The sequence below is a fragment of the Mastigoproctus giganteus genome, chromosome 9, assembly GCF_048544385.1.
Source record: "Mastigoproctus giganteus isolate SK-2022 chromosome 9, ASM4854438v1, whole genome shotgun sequence".
NCBI lineage: Eukaryota > Metazoa > Arthropoda > Arachnida > Uropygi > Thelyphonidae > Mastigoproctus > Mastigoproctus giganteus.
This window is the reverse complement of record NC_143583.1, coordinates 97,033,881-97,056,722: the sequence shown is the minus strand read 5'-3', so window position 1 is coordinate 97,056,722 and position 22,842 is coordinate 97,033,881. Positions and strand designations below refer to the sequence as shown.

General features: G+C 36.3%; 1 protein-coding gene across 1 annotated transcript in view; it reads left to right on the top strand.

Moving 5' to 3' along the window:
* Nucleotides 1-22,182, top strand: part of LOC150080572 (lysophosphatidylcholine acyltransferase 1-like) — a 190,724-nt gene extending 168,542 nt beyond the window's left edge. Inside the window, exons 12-13 of the mRNA XM_090380741.1 lie at nt 479-620; nt 22,049-22,182. Coding sequence (XP_090236867.1) covers nt 479-620; nt 22,049-22,182 — 276 coding nt within the window. The remainder of the gene's footprint in view (nt 1-478; nt 621-22,048) is intronic.
* Nucleotides 22,183-22,842: the final 660 nt, after the last annotated feature.

Here is a 22,842-nt window from a genome sequence, read left to right as displayed (position 1 = left end):
GTTAGTTAATAATTATTATTAAATATATAGTAATTATTATATTAATGTTTATATTAGTAATATAAATGTATATATCTGTATTAGTATATTAGTCATTATATAGTAATTATTATTAGTTATTAGTAATTATTAGTTTTTTTTAATTATTTTTTTTTACCTCCCCTGTATGCTTTTTCTGTCCCTTTGTGTGTAGGTCATTTTGAACATGTCAACATGCTCACAGCAGTCATACACAAAATGGCTTCAGCCTATTCACTATTTTTTTTTTTAATTTTCATATAATCTTAAACAAAGGTATTTTAAAAAAACAGTAAAATTTGGTGATTTCAAGAAAACTTAAATCTATATGAACTGATATGAAGTATTTCCATTACAGGAATTTGTTTGTGAAGTTTTCAGTAATTTTACAGAACATTTCAGTAATTTTTTAGAACATTTTAATAATTTTAGTTTAATCAACATTCTGCTTTATGAACAGGTATTTTGCACTGGCAAGGAATTGAAACTGAGTAGCAATACCTTTGCTTCTGTAGCATTTTTATGGTTTGGAGTGCCATTTCATGTAGCAGTAGAGCTGTTTTATTCTCTCAACACAAATAAACAGGATCACATTCATTTCAGTAAGTACATTAATTTTTAGTTTAAAATGTTCTTTTTTTTAATTCCAAATAATGATGACATAATACTCTAAACAGAAAAGTCCTATGAACAGCAACAGGAAGAGTCTAAGAAGACAGACAGAGGTCAGAGAGAGAGAGAGAGACTCAGTTCACCAATAAAATAAATATTCCATACTGAAAAAACAAAATAATTATTACATGCCACTTTGAAGGATTAGTTTTTAATTACCTATTTGACAAAAATATTATGGATGATACCACACACAAGTATATATTATACATGCTACTGTGTGTATATCCAATTCTCACAAAGTACCATAATTTTTTAATTTTTACTTCTTCTTGGTTAATGTGCTTAATGCTTTTGGCATCGATGATTAGTTGGTATGTCACACTGTGCCATCTAGACATTTTGATGTGATATTTAATAATTAAATAATTTAAATTGCTGCTTCACTTCAAACCTTAACAATTTCACACTTAATTTTAATTCAGGAGCATGTTTTCCTTACCAAACTAAATATCAAGTTCCTCGTGGAATCAAGCGGTTACCATTTTAAACTGTCACTGTGGCTAACACATTCCCTCTACAGATAATAAACTGAGATGAAGTTAAAGTGGTAAACATAAATATTGCTATAATATTTAAATAGTGATATTTGACATTTGCAAAAAAACATTGTAACCTTATTTTGTGATCAGCCCTCATACTTTTTGAAACTTTGCAACCCTACTCACCAGTAGTTGTTGGTCAAGGGCTGGTTCCATAGAATGATGAACATGATGATTTGACACCGCACCATGTGTACTATTTTTTTTTTCACATGTTGATATTGATGTTTCCTTATAAACCTCAGAAATTTGGTGATGAATTTCTGCTATAATGTACTTTGCATATAAAATCTGAATATTCCACAAAGTTTCTTGCAGAACCAAGTTTCCATTTGGTTGCTATGACACCATTTATGGGCAATAAACTTTGAGTTTATATCAGTCTGATAGAATTAAATACAGTCGGTCCTCGTATTGAACAATAGTTGTGTTCCTAGAAACCCTCGTGCAATGCAAAATCGTGCAATATAAACAACAGGCCCTATGGGAAAAATAGGGTTAGGTGCCGACCACCCAAGATTGAACACACATTTGTAACCAAAACATTACCAAATACAATAAATAATCGTAATAAAATACTTACGTATTTTATTACGACTATTACGTAATAAAATATTGCTACTGCTTTTGCTTCTATCGTAAGCCAACTTGTTTTTTGTTTGATTTTTCTATCCAAACAGATGACAGCTGTTCCAATTCTTTGTGTCTTAATCTAATGGATTTTAATTACACTTTGAGTTGTTCCTGCTATGAAAGATTTTTTCTCTGCATTGCCTCATTTAGGCCTGTAGCATGTGCAATATCACATGGTTTTTCATTTCGCTCAAAGCGTTTCACAATTTCATATTTTTTCTCTATTGACAGAGGCCGACTGGCCATAAGTCTTACCGGGGAAACCCCGGTGGGCCAGAGACCGGTGTGATTTTGGCCATAAACGCTAGTATGAGGCCACTACAAATTTTCCCAGATAAGAATTTTTGACCCAGTCCACCTCTGTTTATCGATATTGCTTTTCTTTTTCTCTCTGAATCTGTAGTGTCTTCACCAGGATGCTTCCTGTTCACACCTTTTAAGAATTTTACTCATTTTTAGGGAATAAAGCACAATTACAAAATGAAGAGGCAAGCTTGATACACATAAACAAAGCTGCAAGCGTGTAGCAACTGAATAAACAGCACCATAAAGACAGAGATACACTATTAACACCTCACATTTTACTAAAGCACATTTCTAGGCGTTACTACCATAAAACAATAAAAACAATTTCCAGTTGCATTTCTGCCAGTGTAATCTGTTATAAACTGGTAGTAAACTCTATCTAATTGCATTTGCGATTATACCGATAGCTGGAATTGTGTTGGTTTTTACGTTATTATGGTGAAATGTTTCCCCTTCACTGATATAAAAAACATAAATACATTTTCAGAATCTTCTCTTCGTTCCTATCATGTTGCATTCCGTTGGGGTGATTCTGCGTTTGACTGCCATTTCTTGTAAACACAAAGGCAAATCGTGCATAAGTGAATTCGGTTCGTGTTATATAAGATATCGTTCCCCTATTTATAAATCATGTATGATCGAATTCGTGTAGTGTAAACACGTGTTATACGAGGACTGACTGTATGTCTTAATAATTTAAATATTAATTTTGACACTTTTTTCCAAAAATATGATCATTGTAACCTTAATTTTCCAATCAGTGCTCTTATATGAGTTATAGATAGACATATATTATGCACAGTTTGGAGCATTCTGTTATATTTAATTTTAAAAAAAACTTGCGTATACATTATAAATGAATAAATCTTGAATTATTTAGTCCAGATAATCAGGAATTTACTGTGCTAATGCTGGGAAAAAAATGTTTGAAAAATGTGTAAGTGTCAACTTTGTTTCATATCAAATTGTACTTCAGCAGAGAACTGGGCCTTTTTTTCATTAAAAACTTTTTTGCATGATCTGTGACGTGTACACTTACAATTGTAATTTTTTTTGCTGATTGTGGATGGATGGGGATCTGTCCAAGTATATTGAGGGTGGCAGCAAATTATGACTAAAGGTAAGCAAATCTTTACCCATAATTCTGAGAGCATCCTTGGATTCAGGGGAGGTTGTTATGGACTGGAGATGTGCAAATGGATCTCCCCAGTTTAAAGGGGGATCAAAGGGTGACATGAGCAACTACAGACCCATTAGCTTGACTTCTATTCCAGGGAAAATTATGGAGTCACTGGTTAAAGAAGTAATGCAGGACTGTCTACACAGAACATAGTTATACTGCAGTCACAGCATGGATTTGTTTGTATGAAAGCGATCTTATCTGACCAATCTGATTGGATACTGTGATGCTGATGAAAAAAAAATAATTTCCACATTGTAAAGTTGGATTTCAGAAAATCTTTTGATACTGTTGAACATAAAAGACTGCTGTAAAATTGGAGCAGTGTGACATTGAGGGCAAGTAACTGCTATGGATAAAGGAACGATTGAGTGGAAGAAGACAGAGTAGTTATCGGTGGGTACTGCTGTTTTTAGACTTAATGTTATGCTCTGATGGGTAGTATAGTTAGTATAATCACCATCCTCCCTACGCCAGATGGAAAAGATCTGAGTTCAAATCCATCTATGACACAGAATTTTTATGGGCCTTTTTCACAACATGGTTGAGTTAGTTGGTCTTGGGCGAGGGTGGCATGGTTTTTGGCTCCCAGAAACTTGGGTTTTTTGTCCAGAAACAGCAAATTGACTACACACAGCACAATTTACAGACATATTATATATGGTGCAACAGTTGCTGATGTGCCTAAAACCCTACAACAACAAACAACTAATATTATTGGTGGATTTCAACAGAGTTCAGAGTTGTGCCCATTGTTTGTTGTTTTCTGTGTTTATTAATGATATTGATAAAGGCATATAAAAATAAATTTTCTGTTTATACTCTGGCACGACAACCAAGTCAGTAGAGTTTACAATAAATCATCAATACAAATATTTATCGTATTTAGTAGTCACGGGCTTGAACCCCGGTTCTCTCAAGGAACATGTGCTATGCACTCTCGCTCCTGACCACTGGGCTATATCAGGTTTGATGCCTAAGTTCGCAGATGATATGAAGTTGGCAGGGTGGTTAATGACAGTAAGCAGGGTATGCTTCTGAAACAAGATCTGGAAAAATTAGGCAGATGGGCTGAGAAGTGGCATTTGAAGTCTAACATTGACAAATGCAAGGCACTGCATATGGGTGGCAGTAATCCAAATTAACATACAAACTGTGTGGTGCCACACTGGGGGGGGGCAGTGAATGAAAAATACATGGGGATAATCATGTAGTCAGATATAAAATTATTTGAGTAGTACAGCCAGGCTGCCAAGTCAGCTCATGGGGTTTTATTGATGCTAATAGGAATTTTTCCATATGGGATAAGTAGGTGATTATCCCATTATATAAGGCATTGGTTAGGCCACTTCTTGAGTATTGCATACAGGTCTGGATATGTTACTTTAGGAAGGATTTGGATCTGCTGTTGGAACAGTTGCAGAGAAGAGCAATAAGATTAGTGAAGGGAACAAAAGATTAGTGAAGGGAACAAAATTAGTGAAGGGAACAAAAGAGTACTCTTGTCAGGAAAGACTTTAGTTCTGCAAATTTCAGCACTTGCAAGGAGATTTGATTGAGGTGTTTAAGGCTTTAAATGGATTGAGTAAGCTCAGTGCTGATGGAATCTTTCCTCTTGCTCAGACTGCACATATGAGGGGGCATAAATTCCTAATTTGAGGAAGTAATTATGAAAGACATTTAATTAACTCAGCAGCTGCACAATGATGATAATGTTCCAATCCTTTGGGATTCGTTTTTTAAATCTAAAAGAAAAGACAAATATTCTAACCATATTGGTAAATAATACAGAAAAACATTTCAAGAATAGACAGCTATTCTATCATTACCTGCATGTTATTATACAAATCATTCATTACCTGCATGTTATTGTACAAATTATATATAACGAATATTCTGAATCACGCTAATAATTAGTATTAGTAATGGCCGCATGGTGAAGAAAGCCTATGCTTATGCTGCACCAGCCAAAACAAAAAAAAAACCGAATAAAACAATGATAAAAAAAAAAAACTAATTATTAATAAAAGAAAAGGAAATTAAACCTATCATCCTATGCATTTCCCTCACCCGAAGGTACTATCCAGATGTCCTTTGAATTTCCCCAAACTGTCAGCCTCTACCACCCATGTAGGCAACCTATTCCAGTAATTTATAACTCGTTGGCTAAAATAAAACTTCCTGCAGTCCAATCTAAACATCTCCCCCCCCCTGTAACTTGAATTTATGTCCCCTAGTTCTAACATCATTTATAATCTTGAAAATTTCGTCCTCATTCCTCTAGTGCAGAGGAACATTTAAAAAACGAAGACAATTAGTGCAGAGGAACATTTAAAAAAGCGAAGACAATTATTCTAATCAAAGCAGTGACTATTTAGATAATTTTTAAATTAGATGTGATTAGTTATTAATAAGAGTAAAGTACCATATTACAAAATAAGGTAAGTTTTTTGTGACTGCACATTACAGAAATGACTGCACATTACAGAGAATAACGCTATTATTGTGCATTTTTATTTTGCAACATAGACTGCCACAGAACACTTGATAGCCAATTCTTTAATGAAAATAAGCAAAAATTCACAAAAAGGTTTTTTTAAAAGCCAATTTTAATGTGAGTTTTTGGAAGAAGACAGACTCTTCTTCATCAACTATATTATGATGGTAAGATGGAGAAAGGTCAAACTGAGTAAAAAGATGGAGTTTCTATTGTAAATGCAGAGAGTCAGCACTTATGAAATCATTTTCTTGGTACAAACAGTGGAAAGGATTTAATTCTTTACTTTTCTCAGAGGACTCACTTTTGTGTTAGTGATATTAGTATTAGTAGTGGCAAATGATGCAAGAAAGCAAACTTATAAGCATCAACCAAAAAAAGACCCCACATCATCTCTCCATCTTCTCCAATAATTTGTCTAGTTTTTTCTTGAATTTATTCAAACTATCCACTTGCAAAACAATATGTGGAAGTTCGTTCCAACAATCAACCACCTGCTGGCTGAAAGCAAACTTCCATACATCTGTGCTGAACCATTCTTCTTCAGTTTGAATTTATGCCCCCTCTTGTGTGTAGTCTGAGCAAGAAGAAGAGTGCTAACAGCATTGAGCTTGCTCAATCCATTCAAAACCTTATTCACTTCAATCAGGTCACTTCACAAGTGTGTAGTCTCCAGATGCTGCAATTAGCAGAACTGAAGCCTTTCTTGGTAAGACCACCCTTTTGTTCCCTTCACCAATCTTATTGCTCTTCTCTGCACCCATTCCAGCAGATCTACATCCTTCCTAAAATGAGGCCTCCAGATCTGTATGCAGTACTCAAGATGTGGCCTAATCATTGCTTTATACAATGGGATAATCATCTCCTTTTCCTGATAGCAAAGTTCCTGTATATCATTGACTAAACTCTATGAACTGTCTGCACTGCTCAGAGAACCTTCATATCTGACTGTGCAATTACCCCATGGTCTTTTTCATTTTCTACTACCCTAAATGTAATACCATGCAGTTGGTACATTAATCTTGAATTACTTAACCCATATGTCCAGATTAACCATTGTTTCTATTTCATTTTCATTCAGTTCACTTAAAAGAAATGCATGAAAACCTCAAATTTCTTAATAAAGTTAAATAAGAAGGTCATAATTGACTGTTTTGTTCTTGGGTTAGCAATCAAATTACATAAAATGCTATATTCATATGTGAATGAGACAGCAGAGCACAAAGTCAACACTGGACAAGGAAGCCACAACCATGCAGAGACAGCATTTTATCACGTTAAAAAAATATTGAATGCAGAAGTCTGGCAGATTTACTGAAAGACCTGTTACTTCTATTTCATATTATAACAAGAAAGGTAATTATTTTAAGTATCTTTGCAATAAGATTGTTTATCTGATACAATACTCTAAGAGGGAATTTTCATTGGATCACATCCAGTGAAAATGCCCTCAGACAAGCAATTTGAAGGAAAAGTGACCAAAACTGAAAAAAGGGAACAAGAAAAATGCTAGTTATGAGAATATTTCATCAATTATATTACTAGTACTGGAAATAGAAATGTATTTCTAATTCTTAGAGAACAAGAAAAATGGCAGTTGTGAGAGTATTATTGAAAGTAGGCTGAATAAATTTCAAAAATTATAATGTTAGATGGACTTGAGGGTTCATTTTTTGTACTCCCACACACATTTTGTTGCAAATTCTTGGTTCCATCAGTAAGGAAATCCACTAAGATTTAAAGGAAATAAAGTACTGAAGGGATAACATAAACATGGCTTATTACTGCTAGTCTTTAAGTGGAGTTTTTATTCTAATGTGTACACTACAAAACATTCATTTGAAACTATAAGAACTAGAATTTATTCCAATAAATCTGATGAAACTGCATAAACATTCACTTTTATTAATATTATTCTGTTTTTTTCTTGTTTTGTCCATTTAATTACAAAAAAATGTACCATGTGGATAAATAAAATTTACAAAATAAAGAAAAACGTCTTGTTTTTTTTATAATTTCTGTACAATTCTTATGTTGTACAGTAATGTAAATGAATTTTTAAATCAGCATAAAGGAAGGCAGCATATTAGAATAAAAACCCCATTCTGAAAGTCTCAATCTGTTGGCCTCTATTGAGTTATTAAATGATGGAGGCCTCCCTTTATAGTGTCTGTGAATGATCTTTATAATTTTAAGCTTTTGTTCTTTAGAACATATTTAAGGTAAAGTTGAAACATATGCTAGCTAGAAAGATCATCTCAGAAGTTTTAACTTGACTTCTGGGTTGCAGTTCACTGTTCATTATTGCAAAATGGTGTACAGTCACCAGAAAAGACATTTTGTGTGCTAGCCTTTCATTAAATATAATCTGTTGTGATAGAAAAACAACAGTTTCAGCATAAGTACTGAATAGATTCACCAAGTAAACTATCAGTTCTTAGCTGGTACAGAGATTTTGTAAATATTGGTGGTGTCTGTAAAGGAAAAAGCACTTGCAGTCCTGTGTTAAAGACATTGGTGACTCTGTTGTCAGGGAAACTGGAAACATGGTATGTAAAAAGGATAGGTGGAACAGGACCAGGGTATGTCTGCCAGGGGCAAAGGTTGATGACGTTGTAGAGCGGATATCATCTTTTAAGGGCACAAAAGATGATATTGTTGTACCCGTTGGCACTAATGATATTAAGAGTAGGAGATCAGCGGAATTACTTAACAAGTACAGGTCACTGTTGAAAAAAAGCCATGAATTAGGGTTGAATTTGAAAGTGTCTGCAATTCTGCCCAGACACGAAACATCAAAGGCAGATATTGTTGGGATATCAGAGACGTAGTGTCACACAGATATAAGGAATGCAGAACTGGAATTTGGGGAGTGTAATGTGTACTGAAAGGATAGACAGGATAGGAAGTGAGGAGGGGTTATGCTATTAGTTAAGAAACACAAAATCCAAGGAAGAGAAGCCAGTCGGCATCACTGGACAGTGCAATATCGAGTCAGTTTGGTGTGACATAAGCATTGGGAGATCAAAATTGACAGTAGGAGTGTGCTATAGGCCTAATGACTCTGATGAGTATAATATGAAACTGTACAGGGAAATAGAGTGGGTTGGTCACTCACACACTAGCAAGGCTTTTGTGGATTTATTGGATGATTGTTTTCTACATCAGCATGTTCGGGAGGCAAATAAAGGGAGTAATACTCTTGATCTGATTTTCAGTAGTGATTCTTCATTCATTAAGAATATGCAGATTAAGGAACCACTAGGTGGCACTGATCACAGTGTGTTGAAGTGGGATTTACTCAAAGAGGTAACTACCATCAGGGGTAAAGGGAAGGGTTATTGCTTTTGTAAAGGCGACTAAGATGGTCTGAGACAGTATTTAAATTCTATACAGTGGGACCAACTGATGATGTTACCAATAGCAAATTCAAAATGGGAAGCATTCAAAGAATTTATCTTGGAAGCTACTAGGCTTTACATACCAACTAAGAAATATTGTTCAAGGTTTAGGCCTAAATGGATATCAGATGAACTAATGAGACATATGACAGAGAAGAAAAATGCATGGGATACATATAAATTAATGAGTGACATGGAAGCCTATGATAGATATAAGCTGGTCTGTAACCAAGTTGCAAAAGCAAATTATGAGAAATCCTTGGTAAAGGATGCCAAAGAAAAACAGAAAAGAGTTCTTTACCGAAGGAAAGGGATGAATCAGATTGGTCCACTGGATATTGATGGTTCAATTGTTGATGATCCTGCTCAGGTGGCTAACAAACTAAACAAGTATTTTGCATCTACATTCACACATGAGGAGTTATTCAGGAAGGGGAATGACAGAGGTGAAGTAAACTCTGGCAGTGAGCTAGATGATTTTGTAATAATGAGAGGAAATTGGAGGAGAAATTGTTGAGGATAAGCATAAAAAAAGGCACCTGGGGTGGATGGGATCTATCCAGTTATATTAAAGGAGGCAGCAATGGAAGTAAGCAAACCTTAGCCATAATTATGAGTGCTTCTTTGGACTCAGGGTAGGTACCCATACACTCGAGATGTGCAGATGTGACCCCAATTCACAAAGGAGGATCAAAGGCTGACACAAGTAATTATAGACCTGTGAGTTTAACTTCTGTTCCAGGAAAATTAATGTAGGCACTGGTTAAAGAAGCACTGCAGGATCATCTAGACAAGACTTCAGTTATAGCTCGGACACAGCATGGTTTTGTTAAGGGAAAGTCTTGCCTGAATAATTTGATTGGATACTATGATGCAGTCACAAAAGAACTGGATGCAGGGAATAACTTTGATATTATATATTTGTATCTTAGAAAGGCTTTTGATACTGTTGCACATGGAAGACTGCTGCACAAATTGGAGAAGTGTGGCATTGGAAGCAAATTGCTGCTATGGATAAAGGAATGGTTGAGGAGGAGAAGACAGAATGGTAATCAATGGACACTGCTCATCGCGGACTTATGTTATTAGTGGAGTCCCTCCGGATTCAGTGTTGGTCCATTATTGTTTTCTGTATTTATAAATGATATTGATGATGGTATATCAAACTTAATGTCCAAGTTTGCAGATGATACAAAGGTTGGCAGGGTTGTTAAGGACACTACTGACAGTATGCTGCTGCAACAAGATCTGAAAAGGTTGAGCAGATGGGCAGAGAGAGGTGGTAAATGAAGTTTAACATTGACAAATGTAAAGTACTACATATGGGAAACAGTAACCCCAGATTAACATATCAACTATATGGTACTACTCTTAAGGTGGTAGAAAATGAAAAGGACCTGGGGGTAATTGTGCAAGAGTAGCTCGTGGTGTCTTCTCAATGATATACAGAAATGTTTCTAGCAGGGATAAGGAGGTGATTATTCCCTTGTATAAGGCAATGGTTAGGCTACACCTTGAGTACTGTATACAGGTCTGGAGGCCTCATTTCAAGAACAATGTAGAGCTGCTGGAAAGAGTACAGAGTAGGGCAACAAGATTAGTGAATGGAACAAAGGGTTGGCCTTACGAAGAAAAGCTTTAGTTTTGCAAATTACAGTGTCTGGAGACTAGGCACCGGCGAAGTGATCTGATAGAGGTGTATAAAGCCTTGAATGGTTTGAGCATGCTCAATGCCAATGGGATTCTTCCTCTTGCTCAGAATAATCACCAGAGAGAGCATAAATTCAAATTGAGGAAAGACAGATATAGGATAGATGTGCAGAAATTTGCCTTTAGCCAGCGGGTGGTTGGTTGGTGGAACAGACTTTCATCCCTTGTTGTGGAAGTTGATAGCCTAAATAAATTTAAGGCTCAGCTGGACAGGTATTTAGAACGAACAGAGGGGTGAAATGGGAGTGTGTGTGTTTTTTTTTTTTTTTTTTTTGGCTGATGCTGCATAAGCTTGCTTTCTTGCATCATGCTAATACTAATTAGTAAGTCATTTTTGCAGTTTGCAGAAATTGCAGCAGCATGCAAATTCAGCAACTTAACATTTCGCAAGTTTTTTGAAAGTGAAAGTTCGACAGGTTGTTTGCCTTCATCTATGTGCCTATCAGTTAAATTTTTCAGCAACTAAAACCCCAGTGGCTCTCATCTGGTGAGTATGTGCTTGCACACCCAGGGTCCTAAGCTGGATATCATCTTTCTTCTCTTTCTTGGTGATTCCCTTCTACTTCTCTCTCTCTCTCTCTCGATAAATCGGGAATTTCTTCTTTTTTTTTTTTTGTTTTTTTTGCTGGTGCAGCAGAAGCCTCAGGCTTCCTTGCACCATATTGCTAATAATAATAATAATAATAAAACTCACAAATGAAGCAAGTGATATGAGTTTTGTTCAGAATTCCTTGAAAATGTGACTAATGATGACATGATTATGAACAAGTTAGCCTTCAAAGCAGTGAAATTTTGTGCCACTGCTTCTTCAATGCAATCACTTTGTGTTTAAATAAGTGTTATTGAAAGAAAAAATTATAATTCCTCAGAGCGGTTTTTAATTTCAGAATACACATACAATACGGTTAATATATAAATATAAAGAGCTTTCGGCTGAGTGGACAGCCTTCTTCAGTTAGAAATTTATTAAAATGGCAGTTGGAATGGAGATGTGCACTGCCAAGATGGTGCGTGAGGCGCGTGGCTAATTGTTTGAGGTTGAAGTTTGTGGCTGTGACGTATGGTGGTGACGTGGCCAGCGTTTGTCTATGGACAGAATTATTGCTTCTGTGATGGGGTTAACTTGACAACCACTGTTCCTGTTCAAAGAGGTATCCCAGCATTTTATGTTTAACGATTCCAACCAGGTGCGCCTTAGGTAATGGTGGGACCTGTCCACAACCACGACATCGCGGTGTGGGTCAATGTCGTGGTGGGTTGTCCAGACATGCTCGGCGATAGCTGAGTGTTCCACATCTGCCAAACGGATCGCCCTTTTATGTTCTGAGAGATGTTTCTCGAGCCGACGTCCAGTCTCTCCAAAGTAGCAGCTAGTGCAGTCACGGCAAGAGATGCGATAGACAAAACCGCTCTGCAGAAGGGTGGGGACAGGTGTTTTCATGTTGGAAATGAGAGAACGCAGTTTCTTGCCTGGGAGTTGGATGCACTTTATCCCATGTGATTTTAGGATTTTACCGATCTGTTGTGACAGATTGGAGTAGTATGGGATAAATGCCCTCGTGGATGACTCGCCACTGTTGGCGTTGCTGTTGGTCGTCACGTTGTCGCGTGCCTGTAGGTCACACCTGTCAAGGATGTCGATGGGATAGCCACACCTCGCAAGGTCCACTTTGACCCTGGTGATCTCTGTGCGTCTTTCAGCACACTTATTTAAGGTGTTTAAATTAAACACCTTAAATAAGTGTTTAATTTAAATTGTGCATTTAAATAAGTGTTGGACTTACTTTTAATCTGGTATTTCAGTTCGTCCTAAATATATCCTGTGAAACTGTGAATAGAACTCTGTGACAGTCAAACCACAAACCAAGTTCTGAAGACCATTAAGGCTCAGCTGGACAGGTATTTAGAACGAACAGAGGGGTGAAATGGGAGTGTGTGTTTTTTTTTTTTTTTTTTTTTTGGCTGATGCTGCATAAGCTTGCTTTCTTGCATCATGCTAATGCTAATTAGTCAGTCATTTTTGCAGTTTGCAGAAATTGCAGCAGCATGCAAATTCAGCAACTTAACATTTCGCAAGTTTTTTGAAAGTGAAAGTTCGACAGGCTGTCATTGCTAAACAATTTGGTCTTCTTCAGTGATAAAGCAACATTTCATATGTTTGAAAAAGTAAATTAGCACAATTTGTGGATATGAAATTGACTTGAGTTAATTGAGCATTGAAAAAGAAAAGCAGTCCCAAGGTTAATGTTTTTGCTTTATGTATGATATATGCTGAATTGTTAAAGGAAAAGATTGGATAAAAATTGTCTGTCCCAGAATGAACAGGTTATGAAATACTCTTATTGTGCTAAAAGTGGTACCTTTGGTAGTAGTAGTGCCAAAACCCTCTATGCTGCCAGATTTATTATCCTGCAATATTGAGAATATTATGGACAACCCCAGTGGTAACCAGGGCCGGCCCCAGTATTTGTGGGGCCCTGTTCAAGAATTACTTGTGAGGCCCTGATCAGGAATTACTTGCTGGGCCCTGTTTGTTATTTCCTTACCTCCAGAAGTTAAAAAAAATACAGGTATTATTGAAAGTGAGTATACCATAAAAATTCCATTTGTAAATAATGTCCTATGTTTGATATCAAATGAAACACATATTGAGAATGAAATATATGCTCTACTTCTAGCAATTTTCAAGTCAACTTGTGCAAGCACCCTTGGAGTGACAATAATGTGGGTAACTAGACATTAAGACGGTAGGTTCATTGATAGAAATATGGAAAGGACAGGGATGATATTATTATTTAGACCATTTGAACACTGGGCCCTGTTCGACAAGAACCAGTTGAACATGCTTGTGGCCATCCCTGATGGTATCTACACTGTCAGTTCTGTGGAATTGGGCCTCGTATGTTCTGTCCAATAAAGTCAAATTTGTACATTTGGTTTGATGAAAATGAGATTCCACAATTGGTTTGACTGTCACAGAGTTCTGTTCACAATTTCACAGGATATATTTAGGACGAACTGAAATACCAGATTAAAAGTAAGTCCAACACTTATTTAAACACAAATTGATTGCATTGAAGAAGCAGTGGCACATAATTTCATTGCCTTGGTTGCATTTGTTGGTTACTTTATGCATCAGTCAAAATCTTCCATTCATGCCAAAGGTAGGCCCAGTGGTGGGATTCAGCCGGTTCGCACCGGTTCGGCAGAACTGATACCTAATTTTTTGTTGAGTTCGGCGAACCGGTTGTTAAAATGGCACTTGTGATCAGGGTTCTCTCTAAGGTGGGCGCCTGGTATTCTATGCCATTTATTAATTCAGCAAGAAATTTTCGTTTAATATCGATAAAATGAAGAAAATGTATGTTCTGACTGATGTTTATCAATGGTATAAGCATAGTGCTTTGTTTATAAAAGTTTATGATATGACCACACGTGGACAGAACCAGTAAAAAAATTCAAATATATTGGCACATATCCACTCCTGCTCTATAATATATTAAAATAAAACATTTTTAAAATTTTTTTGCAGTAGCCCTTAAAAGAATGAAAAGGCAACAGAGTTTGACAGATTTTTTTCAATAAGAAACCAAAATCAGAATTTGTTGTATTAGAATTGGCATTGGATTCAGTTACATCACCAAAAATTTTCGTTGAACTAGTTGAATTGGAAAAACAAGATGCAGAGACAATACGTTCTTCAGTTATGGAAAGTTTAAATAATGTTGGGCTTACTAAGAACTACCTAGAAAAAAATTTAATAGGATTTTGCTCCGATGGTGCCAGCGTTATGCTTGGAAGAAAATCTTGAGTGAGCACTAGGATTGCAAAAGAGTTTCCAAACATAATAATATGGCAGTGTTTAAATCATCGCCTCCATCTTGTTTTAGATGATTCGATAAAGGAAACAAAGCAAGTAAATCATTTTAAAATATTTATTGATAAGATATATAACTATTTTTCATCAATCCAATAAGAACCAAATTGAACTTTCCAAAATATCCGAACAACTTGGAATTGAAATTATAGATTGGTAGAGTTTTGGGACCAAGATGGGCTGCCTGTGGTTTAAGGTCAACCCTAGCTGTGTGGCCCACTTATCCAGCGCTACATCGCTATTTTTATTCAAATAAAAAGTACTTAAGTATGGCTGCCCGTCTTGAAAATATATATTTTATAACTGATTTTGCATTGATGATTGATATTTTAAACGAAATTTTTCTTCTTTCAAATGCACACCAAGCAAGAAATATAGACATAATAAAGGCTGAAAAACTCGTGATAAGATCTATTAAAGCATTTCAAATGCTTGGAAAAGAAAAGGGTCCATACGAAAAAAAAGTTGATGAATTAATTACTTCAGAAACCTTCAAAAATATAAAATTTGTAGAAAATCATCGATTTGTCTCGGGCTTCCTCGGGAAAGACTTTTAGAAAACATCGTAACGAATTTGAAAAAAAAAAAGACTAATGGATTGTAAACATTTAAAAGCAAGTTGTAGCTAATTTCAAGATAGGAATAAATTTCAATTTCTCAATTTTTTGGAGCCAGATTACTGGAATATTGAAGAAGTACTAGTTCCATGGAAAGCAGCTGAAGAACAATTGCTCGTATTTAATGACATTTTTAATTACCAAATTGATATTAATGATTATCGAGATTTCTTGGAAAACGTTTTAAAAAATTCCCAGAATTATGCAATTTCAGAATTATCCTGAAAGTGTTGTCAAATAGTGTTGTCAAAAATATTGTCAGAACAATTGCTGTAAGTTCAGCAGAAGCGGAAAGGGGTTTTTCAAAGATGAACATAATATGTTCAGAGAAGAGAAGTTGCCTAACTGTTTCTAATATATCAAACACAATGACTATTAGTCTAATCGGTCTACCTCTAAAGGAATGGGATCCTACTCCTACAGTGGTTAAGGATAAATCACTCAGCCGATGATGCTCGGATAAAAGCGAAGAAAATTGCAAGCGAGGACGCCAATCAAGAAACAATATGGAAATATCTTAAATAACAGTTTTATTGTTTTTTGTCAGGTATTATTTAATATTTTTTCATTAATATTTTAAAACTCTTTCTTATAACATAATCTAGTTTTGTGGACCTCTTTTATTGTTCTTATTTAAGTATTAACTGCATGAAATAATAAACTACCTTTCGGTATATAGTTTTTTTATACTTAGAATGGTCATTAGGGCAGCAAACCGGTTGTTAAATTATTTGAATCCCACCACTGGGTAGGCCCATACATTTTCTTTGATAAAAATTCATTTATTTCAGTATTACTGATGTTTGAATACTTTTTAAGAAATTGTGTATGTACAAGGAGACATTTCTGAAGTTTCCTATAAAGCACGAGTGAACTTCTGTTAACTGATGCTAGTGTCATCTCCCATTGTATATAAATGACATCAGCAAAGTGTTTGGTTGGTTCAATTCTCAGTTATAGATCACAAAATGATGCAAGTAAGTTTCAAGTTTAGATGATTAAATTTTGTAGTAGTAGCAGGGGTGGCAAACGATGCAAGGAAGCAAACCTCAATAGCATCACCCAAGAAAAAAAAAAAAAAAAACTGCACATTTCACCCATCTACACCAAGACTTTGTCTAATCTTTCCTTGAATTTATTCAAACCATCCACTTCCACAACAACAAATGGAAGCCTTTTCCAACAATCAACCACTTGTTGGCTGAAGGCAAACTTCCACCAACTTTCCTAGATCTATCCTGCAATCATCCGTTATCAACTTAAATTTATATCCCCTTATGTATGATCTCATCAAGAGGAAGATGCCATTCACATTCAGCTTACTCAATCCATTCAAGGCCTTAAACACCTCAATCAGATCACCCCACAGGTGAGACCTCCAGACCTGTATATAAATCTCAAGGTGCAGCCTAACCATGGCCTTGTACAAAGGGATAATTACTTCCTTATTCCTGCTAGTAAAGTTTCTGTATATCATTGACAAAACCCCATGAGCTGTCCTGGCAGCATGTCAGCACTGCTCAGAGAATTTCATTTCTAACTGCACAGTTACCCCCAGGTATTTTTTCATTTTCTACTACCTTGAGTTTCATTTACCACTACCACGTAGTTTATAAGTTACTCTGGGATTACTGCTACTCATATGCAGTACCTTGCATTTTTCAATGTTACTTCAGCTGCCGTTTCTCAACCCATCAACCCAATTTTCCTATATCTTGTTGCAGTAGCTCACCCTGATTATTGTCGTTAATCACCCTGCCACCTTTGTATCATCTGCAAACTTAGACATTAAGTTTGATATACCTTAATCAATATCATTAATAAATATTGAAAACAACAATGGGCCCTGCACTGAACCCTGATGGACTCTGCTAATAACATTAGTCCACAAAGAGCAGTACCCATTGATAACTACTCTCTGTCTTCTTCCACTTAATCATCCCTTTATCCAAAGCAGTAACTTGTCCTTAATGCAATATTGCTCCAGTTTATACAGCAGTCTTTTATGTGCAACAATATTGAAATCCCTCCTGAAATCCAAGTACAGTAGACTTTCAGAATAACGGCACCTTTGGGAATTCAAGATGCTGTTATTTTGATTTTTCCGTTGTCTAGAAAGTTTTATTTTTAATGTATTTAATGCAGATATAATGAGGCTAAATGAGAAATAGAGAGATAAAAAATGCAATTTTATTAACTGCACATAAAAAATGTAAACATGTTGAAGATCCAATGTTATATTCTGCCATTAATACACTCCCTTATGCCTGTTCTATTTTCTATTATTACATCAAGTTTTTCACTAAGCTTTAAAGTTGTTGTTCTTTTCTTCTCTGTATGATGTTTATTAACTTTAGGAGCCATAGTGAGGGGTTTTTAATTTAAAATAAATGTAAAAAAGTGGTATAATCCATCATATCAGTACAGAATTCACTTTCAAAATGGCGAATTTAAACAAATAAAGTAATCAAGTAACGTGCCATTTTATTTTTTTCTGCACTGCAAGATATCTGTGCTGTATATAAACATCTGATCTCAATGTGCTGTTAGCTCGAATGTGCCATTATTTGGGGTGTCATTATTTCGACAGTCTACTGTATATGATATAAAAATTATTTTTTGCATCCAGTTCCTTGATCACAGTAACCTATCGGATTTCTTAACAGTACACAACAAATCCATTTTGTATTGTTAAGAAAAATTCAAGTGAGTCCCTAAGTCCTTCACTTGGTTATGACATGTAATAAAACCCCCCAACAGAAAATGAAACTTGGCCACAGTGTGAACTGTGACTAAGTTTCATTTTTCACTCCGACTATGTGGGAAACTCACTTGTATTGCTTTCATGATTTGCAGCTGAAGACTGAATAAATGCCCTCTTACCTGTGACATTCATGTATAATGTGCAGCTGATACTAGCATCACACTAATGAAATTTCACTTGCAAATAATTACATGCTAGCATTAACCATACCAGAAAATTCTGACATGCCCCTCATATATTAGACATAAGTTATAAACATAAGTTATAAGCAATATAGAGTTCAGATAATAACCAATATTCTACTATATATCCTTTCCGTTATAAAAGTTTCATAATCATCCCATATATTGGTAGAAAACTATATGATATCAAACTATATTAGCATTAGCATTAGTAGAGGCATTTGATGCAAGAAAGCAAGCTTATGCAGCATCAGCCAAAAAAAAAAAACCACTTCCACTTCACCCCTCTGTTCGTTCGAAATACCTGTCCAGCTGAGCCTTAAACTTATTTAGGCTATCAACTTCCACGACAAAGGATGGAAGTCCGTTCCACCAACCAACCACCCGCTGGCTAAAGGCAAATTTCCGCACGTCTATCCTACATCTGTCTTTCCTCAATTTGAATTTATGCCCTCTCAGGTGATTATTCTGAGCGAGAGGAAGAATCCCATCAGCATTGAGCATGCTCAAACCATTCAAGGCTTTATACACCTCTATCAGATCACATCGCTGGTGCCTAGTCTCCATACACTGTAATTTGCAAAACTTAAGCCTTTCTTCGTAAGAGCACCCCTTTGTTCCATTCACTAATCTTGTTGCCCTTCTCTGTACTCGTTCCAGCAGCTCTACATCCGTCTTGAAATGAGGCCTCCAGACCTGTATACAGTACTCTAGGTGTGGCCTGACCATTGCCTTATACAAGGGAATAATCACCTCCTTATCCCTGCTAGAAAAATTCCTATATATCATTGACAATACACCATGAGCTACTCTTGCAGCCCATCTGCACTGCTCAGAGAACTTCATATCTGCCTGCAAAACTACCCCCAGGTCCCTTTCATTCTCTACCACTGTCAGTGTAGTACCACAGAGTTGATACATTGCTCTGGAGTTGCTGTTTCCCATGTGTAGTACTTTACATTTGTCAATGTTAAACTTCATTTGCCACCTCTCAGCCCATCTGCTCAACCTTTCCAGATCCTGTTGCAGCAGCATAGTGTCAGTAGTGTCCTTGACAACCCTGCCTACCTTTGTATCATCTGCAAATTTCGACATTAAGCTTGATATACCATCATCAATATCATTTAAAAATACAGAAAACAATAATGGACCCAACACTGAGCCCTGAGGGACTCCACTAATAACATTAGTCCACGACGAGCAGTGTCCATTGATTACCACTCTCTGTCTTCTCCCCCTCAGCGACCCCTTTATCCACAGCAGCAATTTGCCTCCAATGTCACACTGCTCCAATTTGTGCAGCAGTCTTCCATGTGCAACAGTATCAAAAGCCTTTCTAAGATCCAAGTATATAATATCAAAGTTATTCCCTGCATCCAGTTCCTTTGTGACTGCATCATAGTATCCAATCAAATTGGTCAGGCAAGACTTCCCCTTAACAAAACCACGCTGTGTCCGAGCTATAACTGAAGTCTTGTCTAAATGATCCTGCAGTGCTTCTTTAACCAGTGCCTCCATTAATTTTCCTGGAACAGAAGTTAAACTCACAGGTCTATAATTACTTGTGTCAGCCTTTGATCCTCCTTTGTGAATTGGGGTCACATTTGCACATCTCCAGTCTGTGGGTACCTCCCCTGAGTCCAAGGGAGCTCTCATAATTATGGCTAAGGGTTTGCTTACTTCCTCTGCTGCCTCCTTTAATATAACTGGATAGATCCCATCCACCCCGGGTGCCTTTCTTGTGTTTATCCTCAACAATTTCTCCTCCACTTTACTCTCAGTTATTACAATATTCTCTAGCTTACTGCTAGAGTTGAATACACCTCTGCAATTCCCCTCGCTAAATAACTCCTCATGTGTGAATGTCGATGCAAAATATTCATTTAGTTTGTTAGCTACCTGAGCAGGATCATCAACAGTTGACCCATCGATATCAAGTGGACCAATCTGATTCATCCCCTTCCTTCTAGAGTTTACATAAGTAAAGAACTCTTTGCTGTTTTTCTTTGCATCCCTTGCCAAAGATTTCTCGTAATCTGCCTTCACCTGCCTAACCTCCTTTGTAACTTGGTTACGGATCAACTTGTATCTATCATAGGCTTCTGTGTCATGTGTTAATTTGTATGTATCCCATGCATGTTTCTTCTCTGCCATATGCCTCATTAGTTCATCTGACATCCATTTAGGCCTAAACCTTGAACAATATTTCTTAGTTGGTCTGTAAAGCCTAGTTGCTTCGAAGATAAGTTCTTTGAATGCTTCCCATTTTGCATTTGCTGTTGGTAACATCATCAGTTGGTCCCACTGTATAGAATTTAAATACTGTCTCAGTCCATCATAGTCGCCTTTATGAAAGCAATAACCCTTCCCTTTACCCCTAATGGTAGTTACCTCTTTCAGTAAATCCCACTTCAGCACACTGTGATCACTGCCACCTAGTGATTCATTTGTCTGCAGATTCTTAATGCATGAAGAATCACTGCTGATAATCAAATCAAGAGTATTCCTCCCTCTAGTTGCCTCCCGAACCTGCTGATGTAGAAAACAATCATCCAATAAATCCACAAAAGCCTTGCTAGTGTGTGAGTGACCAGCCCCCAAATTCCAGTCAATATCTGGGAAATTAAAATCTCCCATTATAAGACTCTCTGATTTACTGGCCCACTCTATTTCCCCGTACAGTTTCTTATTATACTCATCAGAGTCATTAGGCCTATAGCACACTCGTACTCTCAATTTTGATCTCCCAATGCTTATGTCACACCAAACTGACTCGACACTGCACTGTCCAGCGATGTCCACTGGCTTCACTTCCTTGGATTTTATGTATTTCTTAACTAATAGCATAACCCCCTCCTCCCTTCCTATCCTGTCTATCCTTTCTGTAGACGTTGTACTCTCCAAATTCCAGTTCTGCATTCCTTATATCTGTGTGACACCACGTCTCTGATATCCCAACAATATCTGCCTTTGATGTTTTGAGCAATACCTCAAATTCATCAAATTTATTTACTAAACTCCTAGCATTGGTGTACACGCAAGTATACATGCACCTATTTCTATTATTAACTACCCTAACACAACCCATGTGTTTACTTGTACCGCAATGACTCCCAGCAGTCTCTGAAATATCCTGCATCTTGTTTTTCAGGCTTCTGCTCATTCCAATAGAAGCAGTGCAAGAATCTCTTTCACCTCTGCCAGTGGCTACTGTTAATCTATTTGTCTTTGTCTCCCCCCAAGCTAGCAGATTTCCGACCCACCTAACACTGCCTCGATAGCATCAGCAAATATCCTTGCACCCTTTCTATTTAAGTGTATCCCATCCCTGTAGAAGCAATCTCTCCTGTTAACAAGTACAGTCCAGGCTGAAAAAAATTCTACCCCTTGAGCCTTGCACAATCTTTCCAAGGCCGAATTGATCGACAAGGCTCTCATCATATATACTCCCTCCTATTGTGTCTGGGCAGAATTGCAGACACTTTCAAATTCAACCCTATTTCACGGCTTTTTTTCAACAGTGACCTGTACTTGTTAAGCAATTCTGCCGGTCTCCTACTCTTGTATTTATGTTATGTTATGTATTTATGTTATGTAATAATATTTATGTTATTATTTCAATTCTTGCAATACTATTTAATCTTTACAGATATGGTGAAGGAATATTTTCTTGGTGAAAAGTGTGATATACTTCCATTTGATGATGCATTAAATAGAATTAAAAATGAACTTTCCATGGTTCGTAGCACCAATATATTAATTCAAAAGCCAAAAGCAGCATGAGAAGGTGCCTTCTACTTATTTAAAACATTTACTTGTGTTATTTTTCATGTATCTTTTGCTTTTCTTTGTGTGTTTCCTGTAATTATTTCTAATATACTGTTATTTTGTAGTAATTGGCTGTTGATAATTTTATAGACTTCAGACACACCCAAGGTATTTCAAAATAGGATTTTTATTGATGTTTAACGGTTAATTATAGTGATGTCATATTGGTTTTTACTGGCTTTAAAAATAAAAAAACAAAAAAAAAAAAAAAAACTACAATGAAGATGTAAACTCCTCTGTGTCCAGCCTGGGACTGTATCAAAAGTTTTTTTTTTTTTTTTTTTAAATATTTACTCTACTCTGGCAGAATTACTGGGGATACCATGGTTCATTGACAAAAGACATGCTTATAGCCATTGCTTAAGTTGGAAAATATTAATACCTAGAAAGCTAACATGTGGCAGTGACCTTGTAATTGACAACAACCACATTTTGGCTAACATTTTTTTTTTTTGGAGTTTAATAAACAGAACACTTTAGCTTGGTTTTAAAATGTAAAATTGTTGCATGGAATATGTAGTTCCAGTGTGTTCAGCCCAATTTGAGCACTGCTTATAGCATAAACCTTGATGACAAGTAGAACTGCTCTTGACACACTTTGATACTTTTGGGCAC